Source organism: Odontesthes bonariensis, chromosome 16, assembly GCF_027942865.1.
Source record: "Odontesthes bonariensis isolate fOdoBon6 chromosome 16, fOdoBon6.hap1, whole genome shotgun sequence".
NCBI classification, from domain to species: Eukaryota; Metazoa; Chordata; class Actinopteri; order Atheriniformes; family Atherinopsidae; genus Odontesthes; species Odontesthes bonariensis.
In genome coordinates this window covers 12,455,001-12,480,896 of record NC_134521.1, presented here as the reverse complement: position 1 = coordinate 12,480,896, position 25,896 = coordinate 12,455,001, and the positions used below count along the sequence as shown (strand labels likewise).

The 25,896-nt window shown below is 38.1% G+C and overlaps 1 protein-coding gene across 1 annotated transcript; it reads left to right on the top strand.

The window, feature by feature from the left end:
* The first annotated feature begins 724 nt into the window (after window positions 1-724).
* ar (androgen receptor) lies at window positions 725-25,896 on the top strand. The gene is made up of 8 exons (XM_075487956.1): window positions 725-2,021; window positions 6,125-6,276; window positions 6,472-6,588; window positions 15,270-15,548; window positions 19,361-19,505; window positions 21,678-21,808; window positions 21,919-22,070; window positions 23,430-25,896. The coding sequence occupies exons 1-8, from the start codon at window positions 874-876 to the stop codon at window positions 23,586-23,588; spliced, it is 2,283 nt and encodes a 760-aa protein (XP_075344071.1). The 5' UTR covers window positions 725-873; the 3' UTR covers window positions 23,589-25,896.

The following is a 25,896-nucleotide window of genomic DNA, read 5'->3' as shown; positions in this document are numbered from 1 at the left end:
GCTCTTTATTTGTTTGTGTGACTTTTGTCCCCTCGAATGTGTAAACTTTCACAGATTTTTCTCATTTTTTTTTAGCGGCACATCGTAACAGTTTTACGACTGTGAACCTTCTTTTAATCACAACCAGTGATATAAAACACCAGCGATCCTTGCTCTTGTGTTTCTTGAACAACTAATTCAAATTCATCATAAATTGTCTAGTCGCTATTTTCCCCTCACTCTATGAACACTTTTCGTTTATGACAATATTCCCTAGAGAGTTTGATTAAAGATCTACTAATTATGAATGTAATGAATGTAAGCAGTCAGATAATACAGATGTTACTGGTATTAGCAGGTCAAATCTGGATCATCAGAATTTAATAACTTGCAATCATGTCAGTATATGCAAACTTTTGTAACAAACCAACTGGCAAATGTTTATTTGTGACCTCAGAATCATAAATATGGAATAGGATACAGGCTTTAAAAATGTGAGGCACACCTGAAAGTCTGATGGAAAACAACTAGAAGCAGAGAGGATGATAATGAAGGTTTGTTTTGTGTGTGGTTGTCTATGTATATTAATAAATTCCACAAATGAATCAGTCAGCTCCCTGCTTTTTTTTCACTCCATGAAAGTGCAACATTTGACTCATTTGAGTCACAGAGGACTTTTCCTGAAATCCCTTTCATCAAACCCAACTTGAGCAGCCTCTTACTGTGAACATCTCAGTTTAGGAGGAGTTTGCGACTCCTGTTGCTCTCTTAAGACCTTAACCAAAGCGTCTTGCTCAACGTGAGAGTTAACACTAGACTAACAATTACTGGGACCAGTGGGGACTTTTGTCGTGCAAAGTCCAGTCTCTTGGCTGGGTAAACGCTTTCTGGGAAATGAGCCAAACTAACCGACAGTTATCTTGTTACAAAATTTGGCTAGAGGATAAGAAAATAAAAGCAAGCGACGCAGTGAGCGCTCACAGTATGGCGCTAAAAACTGAAGCAAGTCAAGTCTATTTCACCCAAAACCTCGCAGGAAGTGGTGCTCTCAGGTTCAAAGAATCCGAAAATGAAATCAGTTACGGGTCCGGACGCATTAATCCGCAAGCCTGTGACATGGAGACACACTGCTGTCAAACAGCTGCTACTTCTCAGAAGGAGTTGTTAGACGCTGACTGCCGTGTGGGCGACAGTCGCTCCTTTTCTGCCTGCGCCACCATCTCTGAAACAGCCAGAGAGCTGTGCAAAGCTGTGTCCGTGTCGCTGGGACTGGCCATGGAGTCCAACGACATGAGCGACTTGGATGCCGCTCCCGCACCGAATGAACAAATGAGCGGGAAGTATTTTTTCGGGGTCGATGCCTCGTCTCTGAACTGTCCCGGAGTCCAGAAAACCGAGTACAGGTATCCCGTCCGGGATGACCGGCCACCGCACGGCCAGAAGCAACCGGTGAAAATGTTCAAAAGTTCTGAGACTGCTGCGCCTTTTCATCACATCACGTCCACTCGGACATCTGTGAATGCGCAAAACTTCACACTGTGCGAAGCTGATGACATAACTTCAAACGAGATAGATCATCTGGACGCAGCTCGTGCTACCTCCTACCCTTATGCCCCAACCTTGCCATTAGACAACTTGGCACACTTCGGCCATACGGATGCAGAGAGGCCGTGCCAAGCTTACAACACTCTCGATGGAGTGGGAGACTTCGCGGGTGCCGCGGAGCACAAGTCCGGTGGTTATCAGTCAGAACCGTACAGCGTCAAAGTTAAATGTGAAGAGGGTGATACCGCGGGAGGGTCTTGGGCCAGTAATTACGCGTTCAACAAGAAGTGCAACTCGCATTTTGGGGGGTCGAGGCAGTGCATGAATGCGCACGAGTCAGGGGCGAACGCGGCGTTCATATGTAATCCATACGAGGGGAGCGTCATGCGCCCTGAGCAGTGGTATCCAGATGGGATGCCGAGGACGCCCCATCCCAACTCCAACTACTTGAAAAGGGAAGTCGGGGAATGGCTGGATGTTTCCTACAACGACACCAGGCAAGTTTAATCTTATAACATGTATTATTATTATTATTATTATTATTATTATTGTTACAAGAAATCATCTTACGTTACCATTTAAAAATCATATAACAATAGTACTAAGCCAACCAACAGGGTTTATTTGTCTCCAGACTTCTGACCCTGATTTAAAGTACAAAACCTGATCACGGACACGATTGCTGCTCTGTAGTCTTTCAATGAACTGACATTTTATTGGCCATGAATTGTGTCTAAATGCAAGACTTAAAATATAAAATTTCACACACCTGTATTTAAAGTTAACCAGCACCTTGTTTTTGAGTATTATTTCCTGCAGACTGCTGTTCTTTAAGTTTTTCAAAAAAGAGACATTCATGCTACAAACAGCAACAAACAAGCTGAATAAGTTCAGGGATCTCTTTCAAAATGCACAGAAAAGAAAACGGGGAAAAAAATGTTTTATCCAGTGAAATGAGGCAGCAGTACATTTAAAGAGGGTGCATATATTCCAATGATTAAAATGATAGGCTATTAGTAATTTGCTCTGAATTTAAATTAATGTAAAAAAAAAAAATGTTGAGATAAACTTCACATGCGTCACATGTATGATTTTTAAAAATGTCTTTATAGATCAGGCAAGCATGCTTAGTGCACTTCATAACACCCTTTCAGCGAGTACACATATGAAGGACGGTTGTGTGTGCTGTTTCTCCTGGTGAAGTTAAAAAACATAAACCCTTTCCTGTGCCTCCTGATCCTCCAACGACCCACTCAAACAGTAAACCCACCTGCTGTGCCCTGGCAGCACAGTACTCTCGAAACAAAAGCATCAGAAGGCGCTCTAATTTTCACATATCAAAAAGGGTTACATACATTGTACAAATGAATGAATCTGTTGATTGAAATATGTTGATAAATGTAACTATTGTATAAGAAAATACTTTATATACGTGGGGGGGTTGTTGTAAATCAAAAATACGAAGTTATGTAAGAATTGTTTATATGTATGCTTGAAAAGCATTTACAAGCTTTGCTTTACACAATACTTAAATGGTTAAAGTGCAGCTGTATTCTTTATTAAAGTATTTCTCAATAATCAGAATGAAAAAAACTCTGAGTGACAGTTACATGGACTCTCATGTCAGAGTTTGGTTTTGGGTTGTAGAAGAAGTGGACATATTTACTGGCAGCTGTGGCGTTTGTACTCCAGACTAAGGTGTCATGCAGCTGGTGGCGATTTTCCAACTTAGTTCCCTGAGGTGAATGATTAAAAGCGCACGTACTGTCGGACACTGGTGTCTCGGGCTGTCAGAAGTCAGAACAGTTCCACCATAACTGTTCATAGGTACATACTGTTACTCATATTTGCTACTTTGCCTTCTTTGAATATTTTGATTGTAAAGGACAACATGGATCATGGAAACATCTGATCTGTGACAGAAGTCTTACGGCTCAGTGGTTTTAAAGTTTGGAAATTAGACTACCAGGTTAACGGGAGGCCCAGGTGCACATTCATGAACTCTTGAGGCATGAAGCAAAAGTCTTAATGCTCTTTATTATGTGTATTTGCTTTATAAATCTCTGTGTATTTTTAAATGATACAGCCCACGTACAGTAGATGGGTTTATATTTTGCTATTTAACCTCCTGGAAGCACGTGGAGCATCTGTGTATGTCACTGCAGAGTACATTTGAGAAGAAAATGTGTTTCACAAATGTGGGCCAAACCCGGTCTCATCTGTGTGTAAAGTGACGTCGAAACAGTGAGCAAAAATCCCAGTGAGAGGCATGTAACTTGATAAGCTTCGTAAAGAAGCAACTCAATGAAAAACTAGCACACTTACAGATACTGTGATCTTCATTCACCCTGAAATGCATCAAGCTTGGCCACCGCTTCATCAGTTAGAAAGAACATGCCGTGACCTCAAAGTGAAGTGAAAACAGATGCTCCCGTCAGTTTTCAACTCAGCATACACAAAACAAGGCACCCGTAAGCAACTGTTTGCAAAGTGGCAGTTATTTCATACTGTTTACTTAAAGGCATCCGATCAACAAACTCCAAATTCACCTCAGCACACTAAGCATGCTTAAAACAAACACAAGGGAACGATACAAATACTCTGTTGCCATAACCAGACAGCACTGTGCATGGAGATGGCCTCGTCAAGGTTTTAATGAGTTTTGGGTCAGTGAGCAGGGGTGTAATGTGTGGGGGAGGGAACTATTGTTCCGTTTTTTACAGTCTGAAAACAAATGTTATACTGAAAAAAAGAACAGGGGAAAATGCACACACAGAAAACATTGCTGATAGAGTTCCCAGTGCTTTCCTCTGCCCTCTTTCTCTTTTCTTCTAAAGTGTTTCAGACAGCCAGCAGCTTAGCAAAAAGCCAGCGGTCTAAAATTTCCAAAACCCCCAAAATGCAGACGATCGGGGTGAGATTTAAAAAGGAATAAAGTGTGAGCGATGTGATCTTTAAGTATATAAATGTTACAAAAATTCATATTAATCATTTCTTTATCCATTGAATATTATTGATTTACTATATTGTTGTTTGTATTTTTAAACAGAAGGGAAAAGCAGGTGTTTTTTGTTTTTTTTCATCCGACCAGGAAAGTACAAATCAGTCAAGTGTACAAGATAAGAAGTAACATGTAGTCAGGTTTCTCTCTCAAACCTGCACCAGAAAGATTTTTGCAAGATTAGTTAGCCTTAGTTACTTCACACAGACACACCACAGACAACCTGTTGTTGTGTGCTATAAACATCTGTTAGGAAACCAGTGATACTGATTTAGATTTTAAACCGCTCGATAAGATAACTTTGTATTTTCTAACTCTTTTTTTAAGACAAGAGTGTAGAGATTTTATCAGCTTGTTACACACACACACACAGTCTAGGTGATGCATATAATCGGGACTTTTTAAAAAAAATTCACAATGAATAAAATAGCTGATTTTCTTTTATTAGAAAATTAGAAAATAGTGCTACTTATTGAACTAGCTTCCTGTTTTCAAAACAAGATGTATTGAGGTTTGTGTCATTTTAGGTAATTGCACCATTACAGAGTCTTTAAGCTTTGTGTGAGGCTGTAGCAGTAAAAGAAAAACACCGTGAGGCTATGCACAAGTATGGCTAAAAAGAATGTGGGTGACGCTGGGTGAGAAAAACTGTGAAACTCTCTCGCATCATATCAATAGCTTATTAAATCACTGCCAGAATGATACTTCCATGTACATTTGTCTAAATTATTCTGGATAAGTGGGAAGAGACGAGAAATCTTTTTTTCCTGCTTCTCGTCACTTCATCTGTCAGTGTTTAAACTGACGTCTTGTTTTAATTACAGTCACATCGGAACCGAGAGCCTAGTTACAGTTTTCATATCTTAGTATTAGGAACTACATTTGAAACTGAACAACGGAGACCCAGCGTGAAATAATAAAGGGAAATCTGAGGTAAAAACCATTTCGCTGGATTCTTTCAACTCTCATAACAGTCAAGTTTCGTAAAAACTAAATCCTCCTTATTTTTATGGGATATTTTATCACTAAATGTGTCTAATGTTCTCAGAATCAGTCTGGACACAGTGGAGGCTTCATTTCTCGTCTCTTTTATGCTGAACCTTGACATCTATGTATCATGTCACTGTGGCAGCGTTATGTCTGAGACTTCTCTGATTTCTCCGCGTTCAAGGCTGCAGCCGACTCAACTTAGCCCACATTTTCCCTACCGGCTACAGCAGAGGCGCTCTCATACCTCCATAAGTCATAACACACTGCCTCCTTTGAATACTGTTTGAAACAGAAAAAAACAGATGAGCAGCAACTAATTAGTGGTGAGAGTTTGAACCGTATATAAGGTTTTTCTGTGGAGTTCAAGGTTAGGCTTAATAGTTTACAGTAACTTGATAAAGTCAGACTGAATAAAGAGCTTTTAATCGGGGAGGGGGAAAAAAGAAAAACAAGGTACATCTTCAGCTGCCTCTAGAAAACCGAAACTAAATAATCGTAAGAATGTTGTGATACCAAAGTGTCAGTTGACTAAAAGATAAACACATAGTTTTTATCTTGTGCGTCCTCTTTGTAGTCTCCAAAAGTTTAATTTCATTTGTTTCCCTGCAGGTTTGAGGCTGGCAGAGAGCACGTGTTCCCCATGGAGTTCTTCTTTCCTCCTCAGAGGACATGCCTGATCTGTTCAGATGAGGCATCTGGCTGCCATTACGGCGCACTCACCTGTGGCAGCTGCAAGGTTTTCTTCAAAAGAGCCGCAGAAGGTAACGTGTAAAGGGTCCAACTCGCATCCTGAGTGTGGTGCCAACTCTTAAAAGGCTCATGCTGTTTGCTCTGGCTATGTATTAACATTGATTTAAGATTCTTTCTACCTTTACCAGCACCAGTATTCAGCAGGTATAACATACGCTTTGCATAAGTAACCTAGGTAACCTTTAGTTTCTCTGTTTCTCATGCAGGCAAACAGAAATACCTGTGTGCAAGCAAAAATGACTGCACTATTGATAAGCTAAGAAGAAAGAACTGCCCCTCTTGTCGGCTGAAGAAATGTTTTGAGGCTGGAATGACTCTTGGAGGTAGGATGTATTAAGATACTAATATGTTTCTCAAAGAAAGTCTTAAATTTGATGCTGTGGATTGTGATGGAAATAACTAATGACTATTTTATCAGTATTCCATGACAGCATCAGTCACATTTTACTTCAGAGTGGTGGGATATTTGAATGATCATGTACGGTGGGGAACTTTCCACGCACCTTTTCTATGCAAAACATGGTATTTAGAATAAATATGTGGTGAGAATTTGCAAATGTATACATCAGACCTTTTAGAATACGTTAAGCCTGATATGGTGACATGGAAATGAAATACATGGAAAGCCTAAATTTAACATGAAACAATTAACTTTTTGTCCACACATACTTATATCAATACGATCTACAAACTACAACCAATTCCAGAAAAAGTGGAATGCTGTGCAATAATGAGCTAATAATCTATTCTAGTATTGTATTAATAAAAGAAAAGAAAACTAATTAAATGTTGAAAGTGTCACATTTTACTTCTTGAAAATTACGAGCTCATCTTGAACTTTATGATGGTGACATGTCTCAAAAAATTTGGAAGGAGGGAAACAAAGTGCTGGAAAAGTAAGTGGTTCTTAAGAGAAACATCTGGAGGTTGCAACTTATTAGGTTAATGGGCACTGGGCAGTATTATGATTGGGTATGAAAGCACCTTTGAGAGAGAGAGTCTCAACAGAGTCTGGGCAGATTCAACAATCTACAAAAGAAAAAAAAACTGCATCTACAAACTGTGGAGCCATTTTATTCCAAAGACTTTGAATATTAAATCATCTACAGCACATAATATCAACATTTCAGAGAATCTGGTGACATTTGAACAAGGAACATGGCTGAAAATAAACATTGGATGTCTGTGATCTTCAGGCCCTCAAGCAGCACTGCATTAAAAACATGGAAATCACTGCGTGTGCTCAGTCACACTTAGATAAATCATTGTTTGTGAACTCAGCTCACCGAGCCATCCACAAATGCAGGTTAAAGCTCTAACATGCAAAGAAGAAGCCATATGTGAACATGATCTGGAAATGTTGTCATCTTCTCTGGGCCAAAGCTATTTTTAAGATTGAGGCAAAGCTAGAAACTGTTCAGTGGTTAAACAGAAGAAAATCTGAAATTCTTTTTGGAAATCATGGATGATGGGTACTCTGCATCAAAGAAGAGATGGACCATCCATGTTGTTACCAGCCCTCAGTTCAAAAGCCTGCATCCGCGCCTGTAGAACTGGAAACTGGTGCCATCAACGCTGAAAGGTGCATACAGGTGTTAGATCCAGATGTCTTTTTCAGGGAAGGCCTTACATATTTCAGCAAAATTATGCTAAAGCACATACTGCATCTATTACATCAGCTTGGCTTCTCAGTAGGAGAGTCCAGGTGCTAGAGTCACCTCCCTTCCAACAGTTGAAAACATTTGTCGTATCATGAAACAAAGGAGACCCAGTGTTGTTCATTTGTACATTTTGTGTTTGTTATTGTTCTGTAATTGTTGTACATTTTATTCAATACTACTGACTATACAATATCAGTTTATTTTAACTTATTTTTAGGGATGCGAGTCATTTTGATCAACACTTCATACACCTTGCATCAGTATTTAGGCTCCAGATTAAAACATCTGTCATGATTAATAATGAATAGGTTGTAATATACAGATGGTCTTTTTGAATAGTATCTTTTGTTGTCATTTTAATAGGTAAAATAAGTCTTATTTATTCATTATTAAAGTGAGTGCAGGCTGAGATGAAGATGTTTTTGTTAATTTAATCATTGCATGATTCATTGCAGCTGTTGTGGACTCTTCTAAATGAACAAAGCACACTACAGAGAAAGTGAAGTCCTCGAAGTGAAGCTATTAATGGCAACCCAAGGCCGAGTATTTTATTCTCTCTACACTGCACATCTTAGCTGGTTCTCTTCAATTGCAGCATCATCACAATAGGGGATGTTACTGATAATCAAGCCCCTGACTGAGCTGCCATGCAATTTGGACTTCTTCCATTCACTTCTCCTTACTGTCACCCAGACCTGTTCAGATTTGGCTGTAAAGATTGACATGTAGTGGACTAATTTTAGTCTTGTGTTCAATTTTCACTCTCTTCCATTTTCTCATTCTGGTAACGGTGAAAATTGTGCTGGAAGCAGAAAGCTGACATGAGACATGTGAATTAAAGCAGCAGACTTGCCAGTAATTTCGCCACCAGTCACTGACAAACCCACAGAGGGAAAATGTCACCTAATGGTGCGATTGTGGTAAAAAGGCACATCTTTTCTAGTTGTGGCTAAAAAGAACCTCTCGCTTATGTTCTCATCACGGACGTGTGATTCACTCCCAGGATTTCATAGGAAAATATATGGCAATGATTTGTGGAAGTGGTGGCAGAAAAACTACATTTGGTCATATTACTCTGTGTTTTTTTTTTTAAATTTGAAATACAATTGTAAGAAAATGAGAGTTCTAATTTGATTCATTTAAATCTACAGTGTTATGATATAATTTGATCATATCAGCGGGATCTGTTGTTTCTCTACTTGCAATTTCAAAGGTCTGATAACGAGGATGAGCAGCAAAATCTCTGAATCTCTTTTTTTCATGTGTGCCATTTGTTGAAGACTGAAGCAGAGTTATTACTGCTCTGTTCTTTTTCTTTTAAGAATATGAATTCCAGATTTCAGCCATAAACAGAAGCTCAGCCGGTAGTTTACGGTCCCAATATGTCCTCATGCCATGTGTGAGCTTTGATCCCCTGAGTTTGTTTGGGGATTTTACCCAAAAAGAACTACGGGAAATGTCTTTTTTTCCTGTCACTCCCTCAAAAAAGAGCAGGAAGTCAAAAACGAGTTCATCTCAGAATCATATTTTGATTACTAGAAAATTTACATGTTGACAACTTTAAATTAATGAAATCAAACTTCAAACACACCATAGTCTCTCACAAGGAACACGTAAGGACTGAACAAAATACTGTTTAGGAGTAACAAGTAGTAACCAAGAGGAGATAATAAGGACCTAAATTGAGCTGCATTTTAACCCCCTACTTATCTTTTTGACAGACAAACCACAGTATATGTGTTTCAATGTTCTGGCCTGTGATGTTGAGTCTAAAGTGATAATTAAAAGCTTTTTTACATGTTAACCATCTGCATTCAGGACTAAAATATGGATAGTTCACTGAAATTACGGATTTTGACATGATCTATATTAAGAGGATGCAACCTAATTACTTTGAGCGGGAAAATCCATTTGTCACCATATTACAGAAGTTTTTCTTTATTAGAGAAGATTCGTGAGATTCAGAGATAATGTCAAATGTCCTTTTACTTTGTTTTTAAAAGATCCTTCACACCAGTTGTTTTTTTTTACTCAGGATGTCTATGACTTTTGAGCTCTCAGCACGCCTCAGTCACTGCTTGTTTTAGTTTATTTAAAGGATAAGACCGGTTTTTTGACATTGGGCCCTTGATTTCACATTATAACATGATGTTCTACTCACCCCTGCTTGTTGTTGGTCATTTGGAGCTGTTCCGAAGATATTCGAGAGGCGTCTGGCTGCTCTCTTGAGATATTCGGCCATGAAACGGTTTCCTATGGGCAAGTTTATACAGGCACAAACTATGCTGTTTATAATTTATTAATTACTGTACACTAGCACTGATAATGTGGAGGTGCGTCGCTTACTTAAAAAAATCCGGGTTACTGTAATTTTGAATTTTTGTCGTAAAGTGGGTGTTACTGACGTCATCGTCGTGCTACTACCACAGACAGCCCACAGACCTGCTGCCTATTTATTCATTCGGCTAAAATTTAAAATTAGTAACCCGGATTTTTTTAAGTAAGCGACGCACCTCCACGTTATCAGTGCTAGTGTAGAGTAATTAATAAATTATAAACAGCATAGTTTGTGCCCGTATAAACTTGCCCATAGGAAACCGTTTCATGGCCGAATATCTCAAGAGAGCAGCCAGACGCCTCTCGAATATCTTTGGAACAGCTCCAAATGACCAACAACAAGCAGGGGTGAGTAGAACATCATGTTATAATGTGAAATCAAGGGCCCAATGTCAAAAAACCGGTCTTATCCTTTAACATTCATGTTTGCTGTCCCTCTGATTCACTGTTTTAATCTTTAAATCACTTTGAGTTGTTTGTTTATGTCTGGCCACAATGTAATTATCTTTAAGGGTCTTTTTCCAGCTCCCACATCCTTAGTATCTAACTCTATTTCAGCTTCTTTTCTCAGTAAAAACAATGGTAAAAGCTTTCCAAAACTTTAAATGTTTCTTTACTGCTAACAACTAAGTTTTTTTACCCCCAAAAATGAAATTTTATATGCAAAACTAAGGTGAACTCAGCTTAAAGATGAAAAATAAAACCAATTTGTCTGATGCCCTGGAGAACTACACAAGGAACTTAAATGTGAAACAACCTACTTCCACAGGCCAAAAACCTGCATAAGAAGCTCAGTCCCTATTTATCAAGGATAAAAATCATCTAATTTTGGTCCAAACTGTTTTTTTTCCTGGTCTTGTTTTTTCTGTGTTTTGTTTGATTCTGTTACGTCAAATTCAACTGAAAGTGTTTTTTATTTAAGTTTCACAAACTTTCACAAACTTTTTTGACAATCAGTCAGTAAATCTGAGTGTATTTTAGGACAATATACTCTCTCTTTGACAAACAAGTTTAGAAAATAATGCTTCCTCACAGCATCTCAAAGATCACGTGCTCACTCTCCTACTGATCATCTTTTGTCTGAATAGATGTCTTAAAGGTATATAGATTAGATTCAATTACTGTGTACATTACACATTACACATGTACAGGTACAGAGCAACAAAACGCAGTTTAACATCTAACCAGAAGTGCCATAAGCAGTGAGTGCATCCAGCATTAACAGTGTGGTATGTAGAGGTGTGTACAGGTTGTTTTTATAGCATATGGACTGTATTTTCAATAAAAATCTGTGTACAGGTGAGACCGTATATACAGGTGATTGAGCAAAATATACACAATTATTGATTGAGGTGTTGACAACATATTATACAGATGGATAGACTATTCACAGGAACTATAGCATGATTTACAATAAAGGAAATGGTTAGGTGATAAGTTAGGTGATATAAATACAGATGAGATGAGGATTAAATAGTGCATACATAATAAACGGTAGCTACCTTACAACTAAACTGGTGCAATATTCTGTACATAGTACTGTAGATGCGATCATGACTGAGTGAGAAATCACATTTAGTGCAAACTGGGATAATCAGGGTATAATTTCTATGTTTTCATGATCTAATGCAAGAAACAGGGTATTACACCATCATTACGTTTTTTGATATTATTTATTCGGCGTAGTTCACAATTCCTTCACGGTTGCCGTTTTTTTTTAAATTTATTTATATGAATTTGGGAGTTTCTCTAGATTGCGCCTGATACCATGTAATGGGATCTGTGAGGTTGTAAGTGACAGGTGATTTGGAAGGTTTTATCACACCTCTCTTACCTCTTTATCTTCGTATCAGACTGTCAGACACGCTGCTCCAGCTTACCATTACAGAAACCCAATTTCATTGGTGAAATAATGAGGTAATGACTTCCATAACCTGGACACCAAAGTGAAAGTGGGATCCGCGCAGTCACACCTTACGAAAGGGCATTTGAAGAGAAAGACAAGGTACTAAACTGACCGTTGTATTTTTTTATGCAATCAAGCATCCCAGAATGACAGAAATGATAAAGATGGTGATTATAATGAGGATGAGACTGGTAAAAGACAGTGAACCAGAAATGTGAGCCACCTGAGTAGAAAATGAGAAATAAATTTTATATGTGCAGTTTGATTTTGTGGGAAAAAATACTTGTAATATATCACTCTGCAGTTTATTCACTGGAGGTTTTAGCTGGAAACAGTGAAGCTGACATCAAAGCTCAGTTTCCTGGTCAACCCAGACCAACTCTTGATTCTGTGACACAAAATCTCAACTGAGTAATTGTTCCCTTGGACCATATCTGTGAGTGTGACAAAGACTCGTGCTTAAATCCATCTGTGTGGTGTCTCCGTCTGTTTATACTGGCTTCAGTTCAGGTATGGAGACCTCAAGGTTAGTTCAACCCAACCTATTTACACTGTGCTCTGCAAAGATCAGATGCCTGCCTGTGTCACAACTGAGAATCCCAGAGAGAAATTTTAATTAACCATTTTTACTCGAAATGTTTGTTTTCGGATCAGGAATGAAAATGGAAGTCTTATATAATCTGCAAATTTCTCTCAACACTGCTGCTTTTGACGGAGACTTAAGTCGTGTCTATAACTAGCAGTTCAATATTTATCAAACTGAACGGAGGAACAGGGCTACACTTTTAATGAGACTTTTTTCACAGAGCCTGCCAGAGGCAATCGCATGACAATTAGCAGTCATTTTTTACTGTCAGTCAACACTGATTATTGAAGAAATAATATGTTGCCCCCTCCATTTTAATAATCTGGATTTTCTGCTTTTCATTTTAAAGCTACAACAGATCCATTAGACCATTCAGTATGGCTGCTGAGCTGCTAGTTGCACCTACTATAGAATAGAAAGCCTTTATTGGATACAATGAAATTAGGAGCACTGCTCCGTTTGGTGCCACATATAAACAATAGAAAAACAGCATAAAATAAGAAGTTGAAATCAAAGTGTTAAACATACTAAGGCCAATAAAAGTATGTATATACACTAACCAAGTGTATTGCACATACAGGTGGAGGGGCATGGTGATTGCACATAGATTTATTTTGCAGGAGAAGATTTAAAGTCAGAGTGTTTCATGGTGAAGCGTATTTAGAGTGCTGATGGCTCTGGGGCTATTCGTCCTGTAGCGCCGGCCTGAGGGCAGCAGGTTAAAGAAGTGATGGCCGGGGTGGGATGAGTCCTTCACAATGTGAGTCGTCCTGCTAGCAAATCGTGAGCTGGCAATATTGTCCAGGAAGGGTAAAGAGCAACCAGTGATCCTCTACTAAACAACAGGGTTTTGATCTAAAGTTCCCTCAGCAGACAGTCTCCACGTGTATTTCCTGTTATTTTCAGCTCACATTAAAACGACAGGCGGAACTGCAGCTTAACTGTTTGCATCTATCATTTACAAAAAGAAAACAGTCAGTGATTGTGTGGAGTGAAAGTGTGGGAGTCTGAAACACAACTGTCGAGCTGTCTGGCTTTGTCTGACTGTATTTCTCTTTATTATGCATGATAGTCTACGAACCTGCTCCAGTTTAGTGTGTAATTGAAGGTCAAAGTGGAGCAACTGGTGCAACCTTTCACCCTTTGTTACAGCTGGAGATGGGAAACTAGGGATCTTTTTTATGTAACATATGAAAGCTCTGCTGTCTTTTAAGCCCTAGATACTTGTAGTGAATATAAACAGAAACAAATGTAAAGCAAATATGCCGTGAGTTGTATTTTTGAAGCATGTCTTTTCTGGACTGTGCAAAATAAGGATAAAAAAAGTCATTTAAAATTCACATTGTTCGTGACGACTGAAATGATGGTACATCTGATGAGGCTCATCGGTCCAGATTTTTCCATCAAATGGAATATGATTCAATAACTTTAAAGCTATTAGTGGTTCATTATTTAGAATTGTTGAGGAAAATTGATATTTCCCCTTTACAAGATTAAAAACCCTTAAAACCCACAGCTGGATGAGACATTTCTCAGATGCTTTGCATTGGCAGCATAGTTGCCAATGCAACGAGATAAAATCTATTTAGCATTAGCGGCTGTAATAAGCCATTCGGCGGAAATGACGTCACAATGACGTCATTTCCGCTTGCAGGCCTGGCGGGGAAATCGCGATTCGAAGTGCTTTATGTCCCTCTCGGCACTTCGTCGTTTTTCATAGACCGGAAGGACATGGCGGCCTCCATAGAGCTTACCCGCTCTATGTAGATACAGACAAGTTATTCTTCACTCAGGAGGATAAGTGAGATTTTTGACAGAGATCATTTTACACCAATGAGGACTAACTTATTAACTTCTCAAACCCCAGCTGGTCGAGGCGGATGGCCACCCTTCCTGAGTCTGGTTCTGCCAGAGGTTTCTTCCTGTTAAAAGGGAGTCGTTTCTCTCCACAGTCGCCTCAGGCACGCTCAGGCCGGGAGATTGGACCGAAAAACAAAAAGTTTTCAGTGCAATCTGTTGGTTTTCTTAGCTAGGAAATAGTTTTTGAATTGGCTCTATATGAACGAATTGGATTATTTTATGAATTATGATTATTATTAATTAATTGAATTCCAATTGGCTTGAATTGGACTTACTATCTAAGTGCCTTGAGATGACATTTGTTGTATTTGGCGCTATATAAATAAAAATGAATTGAATTGAATTGAATAGTTGTTGTAGTTTCGGATTGATTGAATTAGAATCTGTCAGAATCAATCTTCGTGACAATTTATTATATTGGTATCATCACTGAATATTTCTGCACACTACTTTTCACCAAAATGAGTCTGTGTGATGAAAGAATCCTTTTTAAAAAAGCCATCCTGCTGATTTAAAGAGAAAAAACACTTAAATGATCCTCCAAACCTGAACTGAGGAATCAAATTATTAAAAAATAACTTACTTGTAATTATAAATGCTCAAACTGTACCCTTTAACTTCAATAACAACAGAGATATATATTTTTTCTTGTAGCTCGTAAACTAAAGAAGATCGGACAGCAGAAGAACCCTGAGGAGGATCATCATGTTCAGGAACCAACAGAAGTCATCCACAACCTTTCTCCTACGTCAGGCCCAAATTTCAACTCCCAGCTGGTCTTCCTCAACATCCTAGAGTCCATCGAGCCCGAGGTGGTGAATGCAGGGCATGACTGTGGCCAACCAGACTCAGCAGCCTCCCTGCTCACCAGCCTCAACGAGCTGGGAGAGAGACAACTGGTGAAAGTGGTCAAATGGGCAAAAGGATTGCCAGGTAAGATAGTATAAATGGGTGCACTATTTAATCAAAGATAATTATCGATACAATCACATATACAGGTGATTTAAGAATACAAGGCTTTGGAACCTAGAGATACAAATCCCTTAAATAGTTATTTTATTTTGTTTGATAGTGTCTTAAAACTCAAACCTCTAGAACAATGATCCCCAAACTACGGCCCGCATCCCTCCCGCACCGGACTTCAACACCGTCATATCAATCTTATTTCTCCCTGTTCATTCTCTATGTGGCGAGTACATGTGTCATTCCTTTTTCGGCCACTGGTAGTTTTTGGCGCTATTGCGCAGTCTTTTTCAGAGACGGACTCTGGCCTTTTTATCGAATTCTGCAAATGTAATAACATGAACGCATTTTTGTCCTCTTATGGCCACTGTATCTAGAATCCTATATAGTCATCATAACATAACGTTCACACTGCTCTCACTTCAGTATTGTGTGTCAAGAATAGCCTCCTCGCCTAGTCAAATTTCCCCTTAATTCTAAGCCATAGTTTTATTGAATTAAATAGTTCACTCTTGGAAGTTTTTTATGCTAAATAGAATTGTGTGAGTTCACAGATGTTGGAATGAAATATGATTTTTAAAAATGCTTAAACAGGATTTTATCTAACATTATTGTTATTATTCTTATTTTGTGATTTCAGCTATTTCCATTTAAGACTATGCTATATCATTTTAACAATAGCCTCCATTGAATGGGCTAAAATTCAGCTAAGATAGATCTACTGTGTACATTAGGCATATTTACTGTAATTTACATGGAAAATCTCCGGCCCTCTTAAAGAGCCATGCAGAACGAGCCAGTCCTCTTTAGAAAACGCTTGGGGCCACTGCTCTAGAACATCACAACAGTTTAAGCAAATATGGATTATCAGTATTATACTGTGCCACTTTTGGGTCAGACTGCAGTTTATTTGGTCACTGTTTTTCTACTGAAGAACGTCCACGCTGCCCTAAATCGTTAACTGCACACTGTGTCCGGCTGTAGTCCGTCAGGAGTTGGGTCAGACTTTTAACTGCAGGGCAATTCATTTAAAATAAATGAAAGAAAAGTAAATGAGAAATGCATAAAACTGAACACTAAAGAGGAAGTTAGATTGATACAGCTGAAAATGAGTGCAGAACTATCTATTTATTTCACATTCAGCAAGTAGAAAATTGCATGAATTTCCTTTTTTAAGTTATTTTTATATATATATGTATATATATATATATATATATATATATGTATGTATGTATGTATATGTATATATATATATATATATATATGTATATGTGTATATATATGTATATGTATATATATATATATGTATATGTATATATGTATGTATGTATATATATATATGTATATATATATATATGTTGCATTTGCTTCTGATTATGGCAGATTCAGTCTTCCACAGGTATACAATATACACTTTTTTACAATACAACAACATATAATGGGATCCTCTCTCCCTTTTAGTTGTTCCTAAAGTTCGAACAAAAACTTATGGTGAGACGTCGTTCCACTATTATGGACCTCATTTGTGGAACAGCCTGCCAGAGAACCTCAGGGCTGCAGATAATGTTGATGTTTTTAAAAAGAGGCTCAAGACCTACCTTTTTAGTTTAGCTTACAGCTGAATTTTATTTCATTTATTTTTTTATATATATATATATATATATATTAGTATTTTATTGTAATTATTATTATTATTATTTATTAAACTTTTATTTGTTTGTTTGTTTTGTTTTAGTTTACTTTTATCTATTCATCCATTATTTAAAATGTCTATTTATTTAATTATTATTATTATTATTATTATTATTATTATTATTATTATTATATATATTTTTTAATTATTTTATTATATACTTATTATACACTGATTTATCCAGTGTTTTTCCTCATGGGGATCTTCCACACCGGGGACTATGCCAACTCGGTCTGTGGGGTCATTACTGTGGGGATCGCCCTGGTTCGGGGTGGCTGGGGGATCCTGCACTGCAGCCCTGGCTGTGGTGTGGATGCCGGCCTGCCCTGATCTGGGCGGTTCCCCGTGGTGGCGGCCTCTGTGGTCATTGGTGGGCTGGCTCCCGGTGTGGACAGATCCCCAAGATACCATTTCCTCACTTCAGCGTCAAGCCAGATTTTAATGTTGATTGTTGTTGATATTGATGTTGCTCATGTTGGGGGTGGTGGGGGGGTGGTATGTGTGCAGTGTGGTTGTCGGTGTGATGTTGTGTGTGAGTTTATGCATGAATTGATTTGATTATTTATTTTATTATGTAAAGCACTTTGTGCTGCTTTTTAGTATGAAAGGTGCTATATAAATAAAGTTTGATTTGATTTGATATAACTGCATTGCAACAATTCCACTAATAATGCGAACATACCCCGTAGAGCTAAAGGAAACTGCACAATGAGGTGATAATTACTTTGACTTTGTCAAATCTTGACCTGCTTTCTCATACAAGTTGTTTCTCGGGTTGTCTCAGGAAGTCTCGGCTACTAACTGGATTCTGTTTGCCCATTATTACAGTTTTGTTTGTCATTAGCTCCCTCTGAATAGATACTCCACCGTTTCCTCTGCTCAGAGCCAGATCCTTATTGTCACTTACTGCATCATCATCATCATTAGTCTTTTTCTAGATTGTTTGGTGTAAAGTTCTTGGTTGTATTTGGTTAAAAGGGATTTTTCTTTTTTATTCACTGCCTGTGTCTTGTCTACTTTATGCTGTGTTCATGTATTTCACTCTATGACTGTTTTATTTTATTTTATTAGTTGAGGCAATGAATGTAATATGATTTCATGTGAGCTACCAAGCTTGTGACAAGGTTTGCCATCATCTGTGCTCATCGTAATGAGTCTGACATCTTATCAGAGATCACTCTGACCCTTCACCTCCTAGGCAGATACACTTTCCTCTCTCCATCTGCAAAGTGTTCCGATGGTTTGGTGAACACTTCTACCGATGCCATTCCTGCCACAGCCCACAAATTTAATTGGTCAATTTGTTCAGTGATTTGTCCAATAATTGCACTGGCTGTACCCTTCGAGGAAGAGTTTCCTCTGTTGGAGAAAACTCCTTCTTTCCTTTTTCCTCTTTCCCTCCTCTTTGTCTTTCCCTTTGCAGATGTGTTCATCTCAAAATGCCCATTTTTTCAATGCAGTAAGTAAGGTTTTCAGCTCATTTATGATGTGACATCATTGACACTAAAATATGAGACACAAGCTGGTGATTGTGTCCTATATAGTGGTGTAACATCAGCCTAGTTGAAGGGAAATGTCATGCCTCCTGTTAACTCCATCAAGAGACACAAATAAAAAAGACTGAAAAGTAGTGGTCTTAAAACCAAACCCTGAAGAACTCCCTGGGTTAATCTCTCCATTAAAAAAAAATCACATTTTTAGCCTGGTTAGTAAGAAATCAATAAGATGTTTTTTTCTGTAATACAAGTTGTATTATCAGTAAATCATGACATGGGATGGTTGTATCACAGGAGATTAATCAGAAGGTCATTGGTTCAATTTCAACTCTCCTTATCTGCAAGTTCAAGTATCCTTGAGCAAAATACTGAACGTTAGTTGCTGTGAATGAAAGCATCTGCTCGATGAATATTATCTAAATCTGCCGTCAGTGCTATGGCTGAGGAGCTCTGCAGAGCATTACCCTAAAGTTAGTAGAAGCTGGTTGGAGAAGACAGCAGAGGCTTTCTTAAAAAGGAAAAAAACATGGTTTCATTTGTGCAAATCAAACTATGTCACATTGTGTCATACATTATGATTCTGTTTCTCTTAGGTTTTAGAAATCTCCATGTGGACGATCAGATGACTGTCATCCAACAGTCATGGATGGGTGTGATGGTGTTTGCCTTGGGATGGAGGTCCTATAAGAACGTCAATGGCAGGATGCTTTACTTTGCCCCGGACCTCGTCTTCAATGAGTATGTACAATTCTTAATACTTAAATTCAATCATGTTCCCTGAAAGGATTTCATTAGGGGAGTACCAATGTGCTGTGCTGCTCATTAAATTTAGAGATCACCCCTTGTGAGCAAGCTGGTGTTCTCAGTTTCCTTCATCTCTTTCTCTAATTTGCTTTCCTCTTCATGCACAAACACAAAGACATCCAGATTTTAAAAAAATGTAAAACAGGGAGGTGTGCAGGCTTTTAAGGACCATACTCAGCCAATTTTCCTCCGTAGGTGCTCTTTTGTTACTGGGAAATTAAAGTCGGGGACATTTTCTAGCTTTTAGACTCTTATGGCTCTGTGTAGACAGGCTGATACAAATCTGAATATCCCAGACAACAGTGGTAAGGTCTTTGTGTGTGGGGACAACTAATGGTTACAACAGCTGAATTCCTATTTAGTTCCATCAAATGTATACAACCACATGCATGTGGAAGTTGATAATGTAAATCAGTTTTATATCTTTTGTTATTGGAGTGTAATCATTTGTCTTTTAACTGTATCCAGCTGTTTATGAACTCTTTAAGACTGCAGTTTACTAATTCTAAAGATAGAAATTGAGGGTCTTCTTGTATCTATTCAAGCAGTCAAATATCAGGAAATATGACAGAAAATGTGGTCTCAGTCTGATTGCAGCAGACACTCAATTCACTTAGATTGAGGGATACTTTCATAATGTCCAAAGGGAAACTATATTGAGATACGTTAAGAGATCGCCATGAATCGATTGGGGTGTTGTTTTTGTAGCCGGGCAACAACTTGGCTGATGATGTCAGACACAGCGTCAGTAGGGAACACGGGTGAAGTCTCTCAGCAGCCCACATGGCCACCAGTTCAACATCTGGTGTGCAAGAATATTTAATCTCAGTGACAAAGTACAGGATTACACCAACTGTTGTCATCTGGCACTCCGATCCCTCCTCCTTTACTGTACCGTTCTGTCTGCTGTCTTTGTCTGCCCATATAGTCTGAAAGCTGGCTGGAAAAGTGTTAGAGTCTTCTGCAGCCATGTGTCATTGAAACAAATAATATTACCTTCCTGAAATTCCTGTTGCTTCTTCGTCAAGGTTCCTAGCTTGTCTATTTTAGCTTCCAGGAAGAGCTTTTTTCCTGAGGCTGTGACCCTGCTGAATTCTGCACCGTCTCAGGCCCACGCCTATGTGCATATTATTCATACTACAATTCTGTCTACATGCAGCTCTTAGTATATTTAATCTGCATTTTCCACTCACTGTATATATACCTATATATATATATATATATATATATATATACCTCATATATTTGCACTCTTTTAACAATGTACATATTTTTACAATAAATATTTATTTCCACTGCACTTTATGTAAATAATTCTTTATATTGCACTTCTGGTTAGATGCCATCTGCATTTCATTGGCTCTGTACTCAGCACAGTGACAATAATGTTGAATCTAATCTAATCTAATGTAATCTAATTAGGACGGCCTACAAAACTCAGGATCAGGCATTAATATATGCCAACGGTTTTATGCCTTTACACTTATTGTATCGTGTTTGACTTTCATCCCATCTTATTTAGAAACACTGCAATATTTGAGCTGCATTTACATTCATTCAACCATGTATCTGAAATATTCCCTTTATTCCAGGGAGATGAGGAAATTCAGCTCTATTTAGCTTTATGTCACATCTCTCTTTCTTTCAATTTGAGCTCTTTTGGTGACATTTCTGTTCCAATTGCTAAAATGTGTTTATTTCAATTTTATCTGCACAGTTTAGGAATTTGAATAAGTTACAAATGATCTATTTCCAGATTAATAATAAAGTCAGAATGATTTAATTTGAGAGGAGACGGCAAACTTTGATAATAATGTCTCGTGTTTATCATTCAGGTGTGGCGAACACTGATTATTCAGTCACTTCTTATCATTAACTCCAAGCTGTTGACAAACCATGAGATTGGGGTGTTGTCAGAGATTACATTTTCGAAAGATCTATGTTATAATGTGATTCTGAGTCAGTGTCCCTGTTTCACACTGATATAACCTCTGACATTCTTTCCCTCTCAGTAGTTATTCATTAGAGAGTAAATGTCTTCACCTCCTGGAAATTGAACATTCTCATTATTCCACATCTTTCATTCTGACCTTTTTACATCTGCAGAAATCGGATGCACATTTCCACCATGTATGAGCACTGCATGCGGATGAGGCATCTTTCACAGGAGTTTGTGCTGCTGCAGATCACCCAGGAAGAGTTCCTCTGCATGAAGGCCTTGCTCCTCTTCAGCATTGGTAAGTATTGCATTGTGTACAAAGCATCAAAACACCAGTGCAAACATGCCTCAGAACGTATTACAGTCAAATGAACATGTAAGCAAAACAGTTTTTCCTGTTTTCAACAGTCCCAGTTGAGGGCCTGAAGAGTCAGAAGTACTTTGATGAATTGCGCCTCACCTACATCAATGAACTCAACCGCCTCGTTAATTATAAAATGGCAACTAATTGTCCTCAGAGGTTCTACCAGCTCACACGACTCCTGGACTCTCTCCAGATGGTGAGATACCATACTTGTGTATACATGTGGGCCCTTTTTGACAAACTTTGGTTGTAAGTTGTAAAGAACTGTATTTAGTTACACCAAAACATTTCTTGTCAGTGTAAGCAGTTAAATTCCAAAGGATTTGTTTTAAAAGCTCATAAACAAAAGTTTTATGTTTCAACAAAGAATCCCTGTCAAGCCTCAGATATCTTAAACAGACAGATGGTTACTGTTTCAGAATGGTTACAAAGGAATCACTTAACACTTAATCACAAAAAACAGTGTCAATGTGCTTCTCAATAAGAAAGAAAGCCTTAGAGAAATTCCACATCACTATTGATAGTAAAGAAATTGAAGTGGTAAATGCGTTTATATACTTAGGTGTAACTTTAGATCCTTCACTTAAGTTTGAAGCACATATAAAGAAGCGGTCTAAAACGGTAAAAACTAGTCTGAATTGTTTCAGACTCATCAGGTCATGTCTTTCTTTTAGGGCAGCTCATTTATACCTGCATGCTATGGTCCTCTCACATTTGTCCTACTGCATCACTGCCTGGGGCCAGGCCACTGACTCAGCAACTAGACCTTTATTCTCACTCCATAAACAAGCTTTAAAAATTTTAGATCAGAAGCCACAAAAGTGGCACCATTGTAAAATCATTGAGAAATATAATATGCTATCTTTTTCCAATTTTATCAAATTCTCTTTTTTGAAAGTTGTTTTTAAGTGCGTGAACGGACTGGCCCCACAAGCGATGTCACAGATTTTTAGTAAGTCAGACAACTGTAGGACAATAACAAGAAGCATGAGCAAGCAAAATTGTAAAATTCAAAGACGCAGGACAACATTCGGCCAATCATCCCTTTCAGTGCAAGGTACACACTTATGGAATTCTTTACCACCAGAAATCAAATCCCAAACAGAACCAAAGATGTTTAGTGTCAAAGCTAAACATTGGCTTAAGCAGCAGCAGAAATGTGAACATTAACTTCTTTCTCGTTACTGTCAATACAGCACTTTATTAATGTTTACTAAATTTATCTTGTATAATTTTTGTATCTGTGTTCATTTATTCATGGTACCCATTCACTATATTTTTCACTGTATTTGTATTATTGCACTTATTGTGCTCAGTATTTTTTATCCTTCTCTAACCTGACCAGGGACAAAGACTGCAAATTAGCTGAAGCTAGACGTCTTGTATGCATCGCATTTTTCATTCTTTGTGGCAATGCTGTATGTATTGTCCCTGTTACATAAACATTAAAATAAATAAATTTAAAAAAAGCTACTCTCACGTGAGAACAAGCTGAATCTGATTTCTTTAAAATGAGTTGTTGTTGTTAAAAACACTGTCTGCTCTTCTGTTTCAGACGGTAAAGAAACTCCACCAGTTTACATTTGACCTCTTTGTTCAGGCTCAGTCTCTCCACACGAAGGTCAGCTTTCCAGAGATGATAGGAGAGATAATCTCAGTCCATGTTCCAAAGATCCTGTCAGGTTTGGCTAAACCAATCTTGTTTCACAAGTAGAGGGATTCTTTTCCATTTTTGCTGCCTCCATAAACTTTAACAAAGGCTTTGAACTGTTTCCCCACATCTTCGAGCTTATTGCTCTTAACCTCGTCCTGTAATCACTACTTTTTTCACCTTTTGTCCACATTTGAGATTGTCTATTCCGAACTGTTTTTGCTTTTAACTGAAGTGGTGCAAAGCCTCACCTGCTGACAGCTCAGTAGTTGCTGAAAGGAGCGTTTGTGTTCACAGACGGAGCTTTTTTACAAATGCAGTAAGCCTTTAAGTCAAGATTAAGAAGCAGGGTTAGAAACATGGGAGTTTTACTTGTGATCTTGATTTTAGATGCAACTCCAAATGCTAAAAAAAAGAGCAAATTTATCTGAATCAACAAACATGCTTCACATCAGCTTACCTAAATCCCTTTTTAAAATTGCTCCACATTGGTGCTCCTTTCCAAGTTTGTGTATGTGAGAGTAGCGTATACATCTGGGGAGCATTTAAATGTTAAATTGCCACGTATGAAAAATAACATTCTTCCAAAATGTTTTAGCAAAATCTTGGTGGGACTTTTCCACCATCCCAGAGTCATTACTGTAGCAGTACCGGAGCGGCTCGCCTCAGCTCAGCACGGCTCGTCACTGCTTCACATTTCAAAGGCAGATAGCGTGCCTTAAACATGGGTCATCTGCTTATTATGGAGGAGCCACAGAGATGGGACTCAGAGCTTGGCGCTGTGTGTAGAGTGGTCATTGCAACCAGCTGCTCTGAGATGTGTTTGACATATTTTCAGATTGAGTATGACAAGTGTTCGCTACAGAGCTCACCTGAGGTCAGCGAGAATGAGACTTTAATCTCGGTTTGTGTGTCGTGCCCTTGGATTCTGACTAGAAAAATATAGAAAAACAAAGGAGAAGTGAGGAAGGAAAAACATATGGGTTGCCAGACGCTATTGTTTTTTCTAAAAATGTCTAAAAATCAATCAATCAAGAGCTCTTGTTATGTATTCTTTATATGAAAGATGGATACTGTGATGTTATCTTAGTTTATCAACCATCTTTACAACCTTAAATGTAGTTTCCTATCAGTTGGCATCTTTTTTTAGATCACACATTTTAAGTTATAGTTACTAGGAACTCGCAGACACTTTGCATGCATGTATGTCAGAAAGGAGCTGTAGGTGGCTGTGGCTCAGGTGATAGAACATCACAAAGTTGGTGGTTCAGTCCACAGCCCTTCCACATGTTGATATCCTTGGACTTGACATTCAGCACTGGGAAAGCCATTTATTTAGATTAGCAAACTCTCCGTCAAATTTAGTTCCGACCTAAAGCACACAGTGCAGTGAAGTTGAACAGTACCTAAAATAACAATCCTTAGGCAAACAGATGGCAACTTACCAGCATACACTGTCACAATATAACAAACACATTAACAGTTGGGGTAGAAAACCATTTAGTACACATCTAGAGAAACCAAAGACAGGTTAAAAATACTGTGTCTGCTGTTACATCTGCACGTGACGATGCTCTCTATATGAACTCAAGAGTGGAGTCGAACTGAGTTGAGCCGACCCATGCGGTGGAAACGGGTCTTTAGCTTTGATTTGGTCGTCCAGTGATGCAACTGAAGAATTTGGCGTTTTTTTTAGGGTGTTTGGCATAATGTATAAATTCTGTAGACTGAAGCTTAAAAAAACACTATGGAAAACAAACTGGACTTTGTTGATCTGTGAATTTTCAGAAGTTTTCTCACTGAGTAACGATAAGAAGATGTGAGGTTCCAGTAATTGTTATCCAGTTATTCAGTGAATTCATGTTGTTGTGACTAGCTTTATTAGGCACATTATGTGTTTCTGACAGCTGTCCAAGGCGTCTGTAGTATATTTGTTGTTCACTATTTGACAATAAAACAACATACATAAATCTCAAACTGCATCAAGTATTCACTACTAAAAGTTTCCATAATATACATTAAATTCTCTATGAAATTACAAAACCATTCACTTTGGAGTTTGGACACTTGGTTTGTCTTTATTTTTGACAATTTCCATGATCAATGTCTTTAGTAAAAAAACATGTGGAATCAAATGTTTGTTTACCTAATTGCTTACAGACTGTATCTAAATGTATTGCCCATATATGAAGTCCCCACCTCTCGCTTACTGACAGCTCTGAATACCTTCTAAACCGGTTTCACAGATAATTGAACTGGAATGATTTTTCCAGTCATTCCAAACCTCAACGTGTTGTAGTTTCACAATAAGAGGCTTAAAAATCGAACAAACTTGTTATTGTTTTCTTGACAGCTTAAAGGAGAATTCTGG